Here is a 15,241-nt window from a genome sequence, read left to right on the forward strand (position 1 = left end):
TTTCAGAGTTTCCTCAGGTCTCATAACTACATAAAGTTCAAAGTTCCTGTTTTTTGCTCTGACCCATGGCAGATACACTCACTGTGTTACTTGATCATGTATTATCTCGTGTTACCATTGTTGTACGTCTGGAGCCTTCACACGGCGTTACGCTGCACTCATTCTGATTGTAAAAACTCGTTCAGAATGAGCGCGTAAAAAGCAGCTCCCATTGATTTGAATGGGTGCAGGCATACGTGCGCTCCCCATTGAAATCAATGGGAGGCTTTTTTTCCCTATTGCTTTCAATGTATTATGCGAGTAATTTTCAATTTTTCAGCTTCCCCCAGTTAATATTATTAGGATGTCCCTGTGGACGAATGTATCTGACAGTGAATACCAAACAGCTTTACGACAGATGTGTTCTTTATTATTGTGGTATCTCTGCTATGTGTATGCAATGGATGGTGCATATGTATGTATATTATTATTATTATTGTTTATTTATATAGCAGCATTAATTCCATGGTGCTTTACATTTGGGGGTTACATACAGTACACAAAATATACAGGTAGATATACTGACAGTGATCGGCTGGCACAGTGGGGTAGAGGGCCCTGCCCGCGAGGGCTTACAGTCTATGAGGGAAGGGGGGTAGAGACATAAGGAGAGGGGGAGACTGTACAGATGGCAGTGAGGTGATAGTGTTATTGGAGGTTGTAGGCCTTCCTGAATAGGTGAGTCTTCAGGGCCTTCTTGAAGCCTGTGATTGTGGGGGTCAGTCTTATGTGTCGTGGTAGGGAGTTCCAGAGTATGGGGGATGCACAGGAGAAATCTTGGAGACGGTTGTGTAAGGAGCGGATGTGGGCAGAGCGGAGTAGGAGGTCATTGGAGGATCTGAGGTTACGTGTGGGCAGGTAGCAGGAGATTAGGTCAGAGATATATGGAGGGGACAGGTTGTGGATGGCTTTGTATGTTAACCTTAGTAGCTCGAACTCAATTCGCTGGGCTATGGGTAACCAGTGGAGGGACTGGCAGAGGGGAGCAGCCGATGAAGATCGGGAGGTGAGGTGAATTAAGCGAGCAGCGCAGTTTAAGGTGGACTGGAGGGGGGCGAGGGTGTTAGCTGGGAGTCCATGCAGAAGGGTGTTGCAGTAGTCTCAGGAGATTATCAGGGCATGGACGAGTGTCTTAGTAGTTTCAGGGATGAGGAAGGAGCGGATTCGATGGATGTTCTTGAGTTGGAGGCGGCAGGAAGTGTTGAGGGTTTCAACGTGTGACTTGAAGGATTGGTCAGAGTCCAGGGTTACCCCAAGGCATCGGGCCTGTGGGACAGAGGTAATTGTAGTTCCGTTGATAGATGGGTCAGGTGGAGGGGCCATATGGGGTGGGGTGAAGATGATGAACTCCGTTTTCTCCATATTGAGTTTGAGAAAGCGGGAGGAGAGGAAGGAGGCTATAGCTGTTAAACAATGTGGAACTCTGACCAGCAGAGAGGTAATGTCTGGTCCAGAGATGTATATTTGGGTGTCATCGGCATAACAGTGGTACTGGAAACCATGAGATTCTATGAGTTGGCCCAGGCCAAGGGTGTAGATGGAGAACAGGAGGGTATGTGTGTATGCATGTGTTTACATTTGTTCCTCTTGGTAGATATGTCTTTATGCATGTTATTAAAATACAGAGCAAATACATATATAGAAAGCAGGTTGTATGTGTTTGCTAAATTTTGCCTTGGTCCTGGCATAATGTAATGGTTGGTCCTATAATGAAGTCAATAGCTGCATTTGAGACCTCTGTCATTTAAAGGTGTTACCCTGGATTTTTTAAATTTTATTATCTATCTATTTATTTTGCTTACTTATATAGCGCCATCATATTCCGCAGCACTTTACAGACATTGTCAGTCACTGTCCCATAGAGGACTCACTGTCTACATTTCCTATCAGTATATCTTTGGAGCGTGGGAGGTAACTGGAGTACCTGGAGGAAATCCACACAAAAACGGGGAGAACATACAAACTCCTTGCAAATGTTGCCCTTAACAAATTCATTTTAGACCGGGAAGGTGAAAAAGACCCATACTCTCCTGACCCCGGTGCTCCAGTGCCTCCAAACACGGACGGTCTTGCAGCTCCAGTGTTTGCTTCCAGTTGAAGTCTCTTCTGCACATGACTATTGAGACCAATCAACGGCCTCAGCAAAGACCACAGGACATCACTACCTGTGTTGTCCCATTTCCTTATTCCTGTGAGGTCCCTGATTGGTCTCAGCAGTCATATCAGGAGCCTAAGAAAAGGAACATGAGACGTCACAGCTGGTGATGACTTCATACAAAAGAAGACAGAAGAGCAGTGGGACCGGACTATACTGGGAGGCACCAGAGCATCCAGGGACAGGAGAGTATGTTGTGGGGGTTTTTTCACCTCCCCTGGCCTAATTAAAAAAAAATAAAAAAAAAATTCCTGGACAACTCCTTTAAGTTTACCACTTGCTTCATATGATGACTGAACAGTTTTGCTTCTCTTAATGGAAACGCAGTGTTAGACTGTAGATGACTGTCACCTATTAGGATTATTTGGGAAAGGTTAAGGTTGTTCTTGTCTGAGGGCACACTCAGAAAAGCTTTGATGATCTTGGATTGTGTTTGTGGAAAGATCTTTGCTCATATGGTCCTACCGCCATGTAATGCCCATAGCTTACATTACTATCATGTGTGGTACAAGTTCTCTCTTCCCTATTTTGATCACCTCTCCTTGTTTGTTTCTTTGGCAGTATGTATGACCAATTGTCCTACTCTTATTGTTATGGTGGGTCTCCCTGCCCGAGGCAAGACTTACATCTCCAAGAAATTGACTCGCTATCTCAACTGGATTGGAGTTCCAACCAAAGGTAAGCCTTCCCAATGTGAATGTAATGCAATAGCTACTGCAGAGAAACATGTTCTATGCAAAGGACACCAAAACTATATTGGTGTTTAATAAAATATGAAGGCGCCAGTGAAGAGAAAGTCCGTGCTCGACTTCCCATTTGCCAACAGTTTAAAATATTCTGGCTTTTTTTCTCAGTTCTTAGGGTAAAGTTCATACTTCTAAAAGCCTCTGCCAGTGAGAATCTCATCCTCTGTTCTGTTGCCCAGACAGGAGACGCATTATATTCATCCCTTATTTCCCGACTTCACTAAATTGGTTTTTGAAGATCCTGGAAACTGCTGTCAGGACGCAGGCAAATTGTTCTCCATATGATGAGCGTGTGGGAGGGTTACATGCCCTGGGGCTAATAAGCTGAGAGTGACTGATATTGGCAGCTCTGTTCCTTTATATTTGGCCCCTGTGGCTTGAACTTCCCATCTGATTTATTACAAGTAAATATTAATGTCATTAAGCAAATGACCGGCTGTGGGCAACGTCGGCTTCATCGATGAGGAGTATTAGATTATATTAAAAAGAGTCATTATGAACGTTGCATGAGGGAATAGTACAAGCCAATATAAGAAACTTTGATAAGTGGAGAAAAGAGCATTGTTCTCTGAGAAGCTATATTACAGGCACTTCATCATTTCTCCATCCCACTTTCTGCACCTTCACTCATTCTAAATAAACTGCTAAAATCCATTCCTACTGAGCCAGCAATGAAGACTGATTAATATGTCTGGTTACAGGGGCTGCCCATAGAACTATGGAATAAGGAGGGAACAGGTTTAGAGTGAGAGAGACAGACACACAGATGCTTCTGCTGTCTCCTCCCAGTGCTGCATTCACAGCAGGACTGCTCACTTCTGCTGTATAATGTCCTCTATGCCGCTAACTTGTGAGAGTGAGCTACGGAGAGATAGAGGAGATCCTGCTCTCTGTGTTTGGTGTAAGGGAGACAACATTGCAACTCTTCTCTGCCCCCACTGAAGCTGAGCTTAGGGAAACTGACAATTTAAGATGGAGCCTACAGAGTGGAAACAATGGGTACTTGCAAAATACATGCCATACATATTGGATACAGTGTTATTTTTCATCTATACACAATATAGTTAATATGAAATGACCAGGCCTGTATTTGGTGTCTACCATTTACATTACTTTGCCTGTTATCAGTGAATGCGTAGTAGGTGTCACCCACCTCTGCAGTGTTCTGTTTTATGGGGCAGAGCCAGATAGCATTCAGCCACTAGGTGGATATAGACTCGTATATGTGTCTGATTCCATTGTCAGACATCCATAGAGCTATCGTATGTGACTAAATAGCACAGCAGGCTCATTTGCCATACACCAGACTAAGAGGAGGGGTCATCCTAGGTAGTTTTAATCCCTGATCATATTTTATTTCCATTTTTTTCAAATATTAGTGATACAAAGGCAACAACTGTGTACTCGTTGCAAGTAGGCAAGTGATTTTAGGTGAACCCTAGCGTGTAGGTATTACTTACTTCTCTTGCCCTCATAGTGGAGTACATGATATCTGACATAAAGGAGGGATGTGATCTTTGGAGTTGGCTGAGATGTGAGCTTGTTACCTTTTTGATTTTTTTTTTTTTTCTTTGTTAGTTTTAGGGTGCGGTCACGCGATGTAAAATGGAGCGCAAGCTGGCATGTATACGCGTGTCGGCATTTTGCACACTCAAAAAGATCCCATTGATTTCAATGGGAGTTACGAGCGTATACGCCACGTTATTTTGCGCCCATAATTTTGCGGCGTATACGCTCGTAACTCCCATTGAAATCAATGGTATTTTTTTGAGCGTGCAAGATGCTGACACGTGTATACGTGCCAGCTTGCGCTCCATTTTACATCGTGTGAACGCACCCTTAAAGGGATTTCATGGGTTAGTACAATACTCTTTACAGCTTTTATTGAATAGACGGAGTATAGGTATACTTATGACCATTTTTGGTGATGCAACAATACTGACTTAGCCCACTTTAGACACCCCTTAATGCAGCATGTGACCCATGGCTGGAACCCTTATGAGATCTCTATGTGATGTTTTTACTTATTGCTTTGATTGATTGACTTCTATCCTGGTGACATTCCTATTCATGTGACATGTGCAAAGCTTGATGGTCACTTCTTGAATTTTGTTTCCCTTTTTTTTCCTTTCTTGCAGAGTTTAATGTCGGGCAGTACCGCAGGGATCTTGTCAAGTCTTTCAGGTCCTTTGAGTTTTTTCTTCCAGATAATGAAGAAGGCCAGAAAATACGGAAGTGAGTATTTCATACAAAGTTCTTTGGTAAACCATAGAATAAAAATATTCATTGCCTACGTAATCATAGGGAATATGATAAACCTGTATTCAGGGACTATAGTGTGAACCTAGCCTTACTCTATCTGGTACTATATACACTTTATGCGTCTTTCATTGAACTGTTTGAAGGAGTAGGAAAACATTACTTTGTACAAAGTTGCTGTACCCCGGAGCCAGAGAATGCCAAAAATGTGTTCTTCAGAAGCTGTCAAGGCCCCTTTGCTGTGACCCAGATTGCAGACAAAGCTGCCTCTGTCCCGATTCTGAAGACCTCTACATGTGCCCAACACTTTACTTACCATAGTCTCCCCCAGTCTGTTCTCTGCCACACATGCTTATTATATTGATCTATCATTTATATACGCCCTTGTTTCTTTTTCTGTATTATCGAGAGATGCAGACATCGTTTTCTATACATTTTCACAGACAATGTGCCTTACTGGCTTTAAACGATGTCAAGAAATATCTGGCAGAGGAAGGTGGCCATGTAGCGGTAAGTATTAATGTATGACATGGCGATAACCCTACTGTTATTGTAGAAAATCCCACCTCTGCGACTGTCCACAACTATTTTGTTAATAAGGTCTGTCCATCCATGTTAGGGGTTTACTTTTTTCAACAGCATATAAGTAGTGTGAGCATTGCTGTTAGCTCATGATAGGGTATGTAGAGATTATAGTGTGAGATTGCTAGGGGTTAATATGCCAATGTAGCCACCTGTCTTTAAACCCAGTAGAGAGACTACCATGCCCTGGGGAAGGGCTGATATTCATCCATTAAAGGTATGTTACCTCTGTATGACATGAGGACATCTGGCTAGCCTATGTCTTTAATACCTGATTGGTTAGTGATAGTCTAGTGAATAAAGAGGCTGCAACACTAGTTAAAGGGGTTGTCTGGGAAGTTTTAAATTGACTTCTCTGATCCAGTGGCTGATGATGATGATAGACCTGGGGGTTCTGGCCTCGTCATGACCCCTACGTCACATGATTGGAAGCAGCGCTCTGCCCCCTCCCTTATTCCACAGTTTCCCTGGGGTCCATTATCATCCACTAGATCAGGTAAGTCAATTTAATCTCTCCAGACAGCTCCTTTAAGTTTTGAGGCTCCTTTACAGACTCTTCCTACACAGCATTGCACTGGCTTTTTATTGTGCGCAGAACTACTAGTCAGTCCCAGGGACCTCTATGGCGGCTGTGCTGTAGTTCCCTCTATAGCCGTTGGTTAGATACATCACTGTGCAGGATGAAAGCTGGTGATTTCTTTTAAGTTGGTCCGGTTTCCGATATTATACCCCCATGACTTTAATAACTTGGTATATCCTAAATGGGAAGAATATGCAAATCTGACTTCCATGATGTAATTAGGAAGTCAGTGCCTCAGACATGCACACCAATAGAGGGCGCTCGCTGAGAATGTGCAAGTCTATCTTCCATGATGTAATTAGGAAGACAGAGCCTCAGTCAAGCAATCCAATAGAGGGCGCTTCCTTTAACATCATGCCGACCTTCTCAGAGGCCTTTGTTTGCAATGATGTTGGGATTTTACCAGGTACGGTTTCTCAGCCAAGGACAGCTGTTTCGATGTTATTGCATCTCGTCAGCTTGGCGCAGAGAGAACTGACCTGGCAGAGGTGTGAGGCTTAGACAGGGTTGGGGGGATATCGTCACTCCATAGGGAGAGACTACCATTTAGGTGTGTGGAGTCTTATTAAGCCATGAGCGCTGCACTGTCTTGAGTGACATCTGCATCTTGCACCTTTCTAATATTGTTCAAAATCCACGGGGCGCAGGTGCAGAATCCAGCCCTTTACTGTTCACTGGCCTACCTCTGCTTCTTGCTCACCTCAGTACATGCGCAGTCGCTGAGTGAGGCCATAAAGGACTGTATTCTGCATCTTTGCCAGATTGAATGCACAGACACTGTAGACACTGAAGTGGATGGAGTGGGGTGGTCTACAGTCAAGCAACCGACTACCGTGGTTTGCTCCAAGCTCATAAATGCACCAGACTCCATGGATTGTGGATATCCCTGTGGTCAGACCCCATACTGGTGGTATAATCTAACCTCCTACCATAGTGAATATCCCTTTATTGTAAATTTGCATTTATACTGCTGTACAGAGCATATTTAGGTAATGTGCCCGTTCCATGGAATATAATAGGTAGACCTATATCAATTATCTATAAAATCCATGATAACAGCTGGTATTTTACGATGTCTTTTTTCATTCCAGGTTTTTGATGCAACAAACACAACACGTGAACGACGGGAAACCATCCTTAAATTTGCAGATCAGCATGGTTTCAAAGTAAGCGGCTCACTAACAATGTGTCATACTAAATAAATGTTCCCGGCACAACAGCGGGAAACCGCAAGCTCATATAAAATATAATTGGCATGTTCTGTTGTAAGCGGGAATAAGATTTGCTCCTGCTATATTCCGTGACGTTTTTAAAGCTGCAATCTTTAGCCGTTGTTCCCATACTTAACTCAAACTAGTAGAACAGATTATGGTCAAAGGACAATGTCTTCTCGGCAAAGGTTGAACGCCTTTAATATAGGTCTAGACATAGTTTTCTTATTGAGTCAGGGTCTATTCTGATGTGCTTATTATTGCTCCATGTGGGAGCAGCAATTTTAGCACATTAACTAGATGATTCGGTAGTTTCAATGAAGGAAAACCTGTTTGGAAGAATGTTCATGCAAGGATTTCCCTCAGTCCCATGAGTTATGGTGCTTAGTATATAGCGTCCACATGGTGTTGTAATATGCACGTCTGAATAAGCTCTGTATGCCCATACACCTTCAGCAATTGTTGACTGAACTCTCATTTCGCTGACAGCTGTCCCTCCTGAATCCCCCATACATTTAATAAGGAGGGTGGGGGAGTAAGCGCCTATGAAATAATTTTGGCACATGTATAATTCAGTTTGTGCAGCCATTCCTTTGTATATGTTGTGCACCACACATAGTTGGCTAGACACACCAGAATTATCAGGTTTGACTCTCTTGTCTTGGGCATGTTTGGGTAGCCTTAATGGGGTTATGCCAAAAAAAAAAAAAAAAAAAAAAGATCCCCTATCCATATGATAGAGGATAAATTGCTGATCAATGGTGAGCCATCTGCCAAGAACCTCATCATTCCTGAGCACAGATGGTGTTTTACCCCTGTCGAGAATGTAGTTGGGGAATGTAATTGCAACTCCATTCATTTCAATGGGAACATTAGAGATGTCACAGTGCTGAATATCAGCCATCTCTATTGCTACCATTGAAATGAATGGGGTTGCAATTGCATCTCCCATCTACATTCTCAACCATCTGTGCTCGGGAATGATGGGGGTCTTGGCAGTTGGATCCCCACTGGTCAGCACTGATCCTCTATCATATGGATATCAGATATTTCTTTTGTCGATGGGTTCACTGTGGCTACATTCACAACAGGATTAAAACTCCCCCTGTTCTCGGGACCCCCCAGCGGTCAACAATCTATCACATATATTTTTTTTTTGTGGCATAACCTTTAATTTTGCACCTTTTCTTGAATTCCAGTAAGCCTATGCATATTCTGAGCATTCAGAATTTAGCTGACATCCTCTTAGCTCTGACCTCACATCTCCATGTAACCTCCTGCTGGTTCACTGTCTGTACAGGAGTTGCTGTGTTAAATGTATTGAAGCAGAATGCATTGGATTATAGGATCTTGGCTAAGCGGTCTGTCAGCATGGCTTCACCCAGTTCCAGTAGCAAATTTTAGGATTGTGAACACCTCATTGAATGTGAATAGGCGGTACTGCAAACACTTCAGAGCAGTACGGTATGTGCAGTGTCTATGTACTGACTCACCACATCACCTGAATCATAAGTACATGTGAAATATAAATGTTAAAATGTGACCGTACCCTTTACCTAGTGAGTAGCCAGATTAGATTACTGTATATAGATATCTTCAGGTCTAAATGTCTCAAGGTACTTGTATCTAAACGAGTTGTGTTTGCTGAGATCCGCACATTCTTCCTTACTCCTCTCCTTATCTGAAGCTTCCTCGGAATATCTTTACATTCACTTATGATAATACTGGTTACATTATCCCTCTGCATAGATCTCTATGTACACACCTTTTCTCATGGACACAACTTGTCCACCAAGATCTCAGTGACTAACGTGTTGACTTAAATTGCATCTTACTGTATTGGACATCTGTTTGCACTACTGCATTAAAGTATGTTCCTTTATGTTCTTTACTTCTGCAGACTTTCTTTGTGGAATCTGTGTGTGTGGATCCAGAGGTTATCGCCGAAAACATTGTGGTAAGCAGTGCTATTAAAGTCCTCTATCGTGCACTTTGCTGGATAAAAAGTAAAATGAACAGTTTCAGAAGGACTTTATTTCCAAGAACAGGGGAACATGCTGTTTGGACTGATCTCTGCAGATAGATTGGTCTAAGCATGCAAAAAATGACTCTATGTGCATTAGTGAAATATCTTTCCCTAGCATCAGTGTCTGTCAGTGCAAGCGAGAAGAGTGAGATTCCCTCCGCTTTGTATAGTTGGCCATTGTTGCTCTGCTTTCTCTGTACATGACCTATGTCAGTCACCCTTCCAATCCTCCTACAGGCTAAGGCCCTACGTAGCGAGCCACAGCCGTAAAGCATTGCAGAAAAAAAGTGGCGGAAAAGCTTTGAGGTTTTTCCCACAGCACTTTTCACAGAAAGCCTGCAGAGTTTTCTTCTGTGGACTTTCTGCTTCCAGTATACCTATACAGAAACCGTCACAGCGTTGTCGTAGGTATAATTGAGATGTTACTATTTTGGAAATCGTAGCATTTCCGTTGCGGGTATTTTTCTACAATGTGAACATGGGATGCAAGTACTTTGCAAGGATTTTAAAATGCCCTGTGGAGCCCTGGCCACAAGCTGTTTTATTTGTGCTTGCCTCCTAATTGCCAGCCTGTGTGATCTACCGTCCCTGATAACTTAGATGCTTTACCATCTCCACAAATTAATCCTACTTGTACAACATCCCCCTGTGTCAGTATTTCTAACGCTGGAAGAATGGAGGGTTTACAACTAAGAGCGTTGTGCTGTACTATCTATGTGACATTCAGCAGAGCAGCCAGCTAAGTAAAGGAGTAACACAGACTCCACAGCAAAATAATAGAATAGGCCATCAAGATTTTAGTTCTGTAAATCCATATAAATGAAGTGGTTCATTTCGCTGCTGCTGTCTTCAGCTGGATATTTACTTTGAAAAAGTTATGTAATACGTCATCACCTTGAGCCCCCCCCCCCCATGATATTAATATGCCCTAATATACACATGACAGAGATGTCTAAACTGCACAACCCTTTTATTGTTTGTGCAATAAGTCTATTGTGTGCATCATAAAATACCTAGGTTAGAGCAAGTCCTTTGTTATACATGGAGCATGACTAGGGAACCGGCCTGAACATCTCGCTGTTAACTCCATTGATAAACCTCAGAATTAATGAATAGCCTTTGCTTTTCCTTTCCATCTTAGCAAGTGAAGTTGGGCAGCCCGGACTACTTGAACTGCACTAGTGAGGAGGCCGCTGAGGATTTTATGAAGAGGATAGAGTGTTACAAGAATTCCTATGAGACCCTGGATGAGAACTATGACAAGTATGTCTCTTCCTCAACAACTTGCTATTTTCCTTAATAAGGTGGTTAGTACATGGTATTGCCTAAATAGCCTAATTTGGAAAGCATAAAGGTTACCAAATGTTTTTCATACATCTTGTTAACCTATCCTGAAGAGCTAAGGCCATTGTATACTGAAGGTATGGATGAAGGTTCAGTAGTATTATTCGGCCAATGGCTACGTATATTGCGGTGCTTCTTTAATGTATAATGTTTGACTTGAATGAATAAACACGATTGTATAAGTAAATCTGTAGGAAGTCGCACATAATGTAAGAAGGTGTAAAGACTAATAATTCTCAGACAAGCTGCCCCCTTCCAGAGCACCTGTCGGCTCTCCTGATACTTCTCATTCAATAGACACTTGAACTCCTCATGAAATACCAGTCCTGGGGCATCTTTTCTCTGTTGTTCCTCCTGGAAATGTATGAATACACTGATAGGTGGGTGTCCGCAGTTAGGACTGTGTCCGTACAAGGTCTCGCCCTGTCCAGTTAGTGCTGCCAGCGTCTGACTCATAATATAGGTATGAATTCACTGGGAATATTCTAGAAGGATTAACAAAGAAATGGCACAATGTAGATTAGGACATGTCTTTTATGTCACACCTCAGTTTCTGGTATGAACAAGGCAGACATTTTGTTGCAGTTGCTACTACTAGGCAAGTGGTCAGACACAGGACTGGACCAACAGTCCAGCATATTTATTAGAAATTGCGCCCCAAAACTGGCGTACCGGGTTTAGTAATGTGCGCTCCGTTGTGAGTTATCTCTATGGGACTCTAATGGTAATGCAGGAGCCCTATCTTAGGCTTCATTCACATCTGTAAGAGACTCCGTAGCAGATTCTGCTGAAAATCAGCGGAGAGTAAAGTCCTTCACGGAAGAGTTTTCTCTCTGACAATTTCAGAATAAAACTGGAAGTTTATGGGGTCTGTGGGTAACTGCTTTTATAGCGGCTGGGCTCTCCGTCATCCGGGTCCACGGCGGATACGAATAATAGAGAGCACGGCGTAAGTGTGAACCTAGCCTTGTAACATACATGGTAGCTCAGGGCCAGAGAGGCACGGCATGTACGGAGAACAATCGGGCATGTGAGTGCTATTCCCATCACATTTCCTAGACACACAATAACCTTCAGTTCTAACCTTTTCTAACTCTGTAGGACCTGTCAGCAGAATACAGACTACTGTGATCATATTAATAGGCTTCCATTAGCCTGTGTGTACAAGTCACTAAAAGGGAAATCTATGCACGATGATATTAAACTCCAGCTGTCTTGTAAAGGGACTCTGCTGTATTTAACTTTTTTTTTTTTTTTTTCTTCCATAGGGAACTGTCCTACATTAAAATCATGGATGTTGGCCGTAGATATCTAGTTAACCGTGTCATGGATCATATCCAGAGCCGGATTGTTTACTACCTCATGAATATTCATGTGACCCCACGATCTATCTATATGTGCCGACACGGGGAGAGCGAACTTAATCTGAAGGGACGTATTGGAGGAGACTCTGGCCTGTCTCAACGAGGGAAGGAGGTAATATGCAGAATAGGTTTATCTTCTACAAATTGTATATTTACAAACATGGGGGATAAGCCCCTTACTGTAATATGTATAATAGATGAACATTACTAATGGAGGACACTTACTACTTACTCTATGGATATGGGATCAGTATTCTTAATAGGACAACCCATTTAAAGCTTTGGCTAGTCTTGGAATACTGCTTTGGGGTTGGTGTGAGTCTAACAGACCCTCACCAATAACACAACTAGACGGTGAATTTCATATTGTATGTGGCTCAAAAAAAAGTTGAACGGAGGTGACAGAAGACAAAGTTGAATTGCAGTTTCCGCTGTCCTATAAGTTACATTAAAACTAGAAGATGTGTTGTATGGGTTCTTTTTTTCTTTAAAGAAAGTCCTATATCTCAGTAATAAATCGTGAGTGACTGATATTGGATCCACATTGAGTTTTTGTCCGTGTCAGCGATTGCGGATTTCTTGGAAGCTCTGCTATTAACTATAGGAGACAGCTGACATCATAAAGTCCATGGAAAATAATGTCCTGTTTTATGATGCAGAGCAAAGGGAGACTGATAGAATCAAAACCAGGAGGGATGTGAATGTCTGTACACCAGGAATGAGGTTTTTCTTTCTCTGACACCCTAAGGAGATAGTACAGTTTGTTTTGCAACGTGGAACTTGGAACTTGGGCTCTCAGCCAAGGCTGTTGGATTAACCCATTGCATTGAAGCAATGTGTATTGCGTTGTGCATGCAGTCCACATTTATAGAGATCTGTTTCCTTTTTCTGTACATGTTGTCTTATCTACCTGTGTACATACAAACCTGCAAAGATCTACAGCCCACCTTACTGTAAATACATCTATGTATGACTATAAAGGGCACAAACTAAATCTAGAAGATCGGTTTGTTAATGATTAAAAAAGTTACCGCTTGTCTGTGGGAAAGTCGACTGAAAAGAAATAAAATGACTGAGGAAATGTTCTGCCGAATAGGGAGGCAAAAGCATTTAATGTGGAACTAATAGGATCAGGCCCATGCCGTCACTTGTGGGAAGGGAGGAGGATGTTTGGAGGTGCTGCGTCCAAAAGTTACACCACCAAGCACTAACAATGGAATTGCATATCACAAACTTTAATCACGCTCCGGTTATTTCACTTTATCATTGGCTGACATAGCAAGCCGGAGTATGAAAACATGCTGGCCGATCCCTGTATACAATGAGAAGTATATGGGTATAAGGCGGCATGCTTGTATCTGCTGGAATTTTGGACGTATATTAAAGGTAGCAGTTGTTGGGTTGGATTAGATTAGGATTGACTAGAGACTATTGTTCAGGTAACAGAGCTGGCTCTAGATTATATACATCTCGCATGGCTTTGTGACATGATGATGAGTCCTGGGTTCGAATCCTGCCAAGGACAACATCTGCAATGAGTTTGTATCTTCTCCTTGTGTTTGTGTGGGTTTCCTCTGGGTACTAAGGTTTCCTCCCACACTCCAAAGACATACTAATAGAGAATGTAGATTGTGGACGGTGACTGGCAATGTCTGTAAAGCGCTGCAGAATATGATGGCGCTATATAAGTATGCATAATAAATAAAGAGGAACAGGTACTTGTTTTTCCTGGCGCATGTATCAGTCCCGAAATGTACCGTATCTGATCTTCTAAAGAAGGAAGCGGTTGCGTTATTAATGCCAGTAAACCCAGTCATGCCGCCTGATCGGTGATGAAACTGGCAGCTTTACGAAAGTGCAGGTGGTTTGGGTGTGCACATAGGACAGCTGATCTGCCGTAACATCCTTAACCTGTTGTAACACTGTGGTTTCCACAAATGTCTTCATTGTAGTATTGCTTAAAGTACACACACAGTCCTATACCCATTATTATAGAGCGGAGCTGTCCTAGTACTAAGGTGCACTATATAGTATGAGGACAGGACTGGTGTACGATAAGTCAGCATGGCACAAACCAATATTATTCTGTTGGACTAATAAAGCATATAGCGGGATCTGAATAGGACACACTCCCCGGACTGCATTCAGGAATACAGTGGACTTCTCTTATAGTCTTTATTGGATTTAGTTAGCCAAACAGCTCAATTTTCAGCTGCTATTTGGGCTAAGCGTTGGATGGACCTATCCTTGTGCTGTAGGCTTAGCTTCGGCCTACATGGATTCCAGGACAGGCTGCTTAGCTATTGAACATTTTGTTGGATTTTTACCACATTATCAAAATGGACAGATACTGTGTATAGAAAGGAAAACGGACAACAATGCAGTATATGGAAGTTCATGTTCAATGTAGTCCACAGGATCTGGTTCAGGTACTCGTAACCCTCAGGAAATCTCAGGCCTTGCATACATGTATGGTGGAGCTGCCATAATCACGCCTCTACCGGTCCTCTATATACCTCTGATTATATACGTTTCTGTACGAGTATCCAAAATGTGGCATGCTAAAGTGCTGTGTATAGATGGAGATTCCTTCTTTGTCCTCTGGGTGTGATCCTGCATTCTGTGGATGACTAATGGGTTGTCTGAAGTCAAAATTGTCAGGGCAGGGCCGTGTTATCTGGTTGCTCAACAGGGCATTAATGACTATTTTATCATGTTAGCGATTGATTCACACATCAGTCATAGGTTTGTCTTCATTTCCAGTCATTTTTTTTTTTTTTGTAATAAAAACTTGGGTTGTTTCGGTTTTTTTTTTCAAATTTTTATTGAAAAGTTTTGTTTTTTAAGCAATACATAAGTCAAGAAACAACAATGGCTATCATCCATTCAGCAAAACATAACAAAGGAATACGTTAACCACATGCATTGCAAAAAT

The 15,241-nt window shown here is 42.4% G+C and overlaps 1 protein-coding gene across 4 annotated transcripts in view; it reads left to right on the forward strand.

The window, feature by feature from the left end:
- LOC142218262 (6-phosphofructo-2-kinase/fructose-2,6-bisphosphatase 4) overlaps positions 1-15,241 on the forward strand; it is a 52,741-nt gene that overhangs the window by 26,775 nt on the left and 10,725 nt on the right. For all 4 annotated transcript variants that reach the window (XM_075286848.1, XM_075286849.1, XM_075286846.1 and 1 more), the window contains exons 2-8: positions 2,756-2,872; positions 5,079-5,175; positions 5,643-5,709; positions 7,453-7,527; positions 9,473-9,529; positions 10,740-10,861; positions 12,211-12,418. In XM_075286848.1, the coding sequence (XP_075142949.1) occupies positions 2,756-2,872; positions 5,079-5,175; positions 5,643-5,709; positions 7,453-7,527; positions 9,473-9,529; positions 10,740-10,861; positions 12,211-12,418 (743 nt within the window). The remainder of the gene's footprint in view (positions 1-2,755; positions 2,873-5,078; positions 5,176-5,642; positions 5,710-7,452; positions 7,528-9,472; positions 9,530-10,739; positions 10,862-12,210; positions 12,419-15,241) is intronic.

This window comes from Leptodactylus fuscus, chromosome 9, assembly GCF_031893055.1.
Source record: "Leptodactylus fuscus isolate aLepFus1 chromosome 9, aLepFus1.hap2, whole genome shotgun sequence".
NCBI lineage: Eukaryota > Metazoa > Chordata > Amphibia > Anura > Leptodactylidae > Leptodactylus > Leptodactylus fuscus.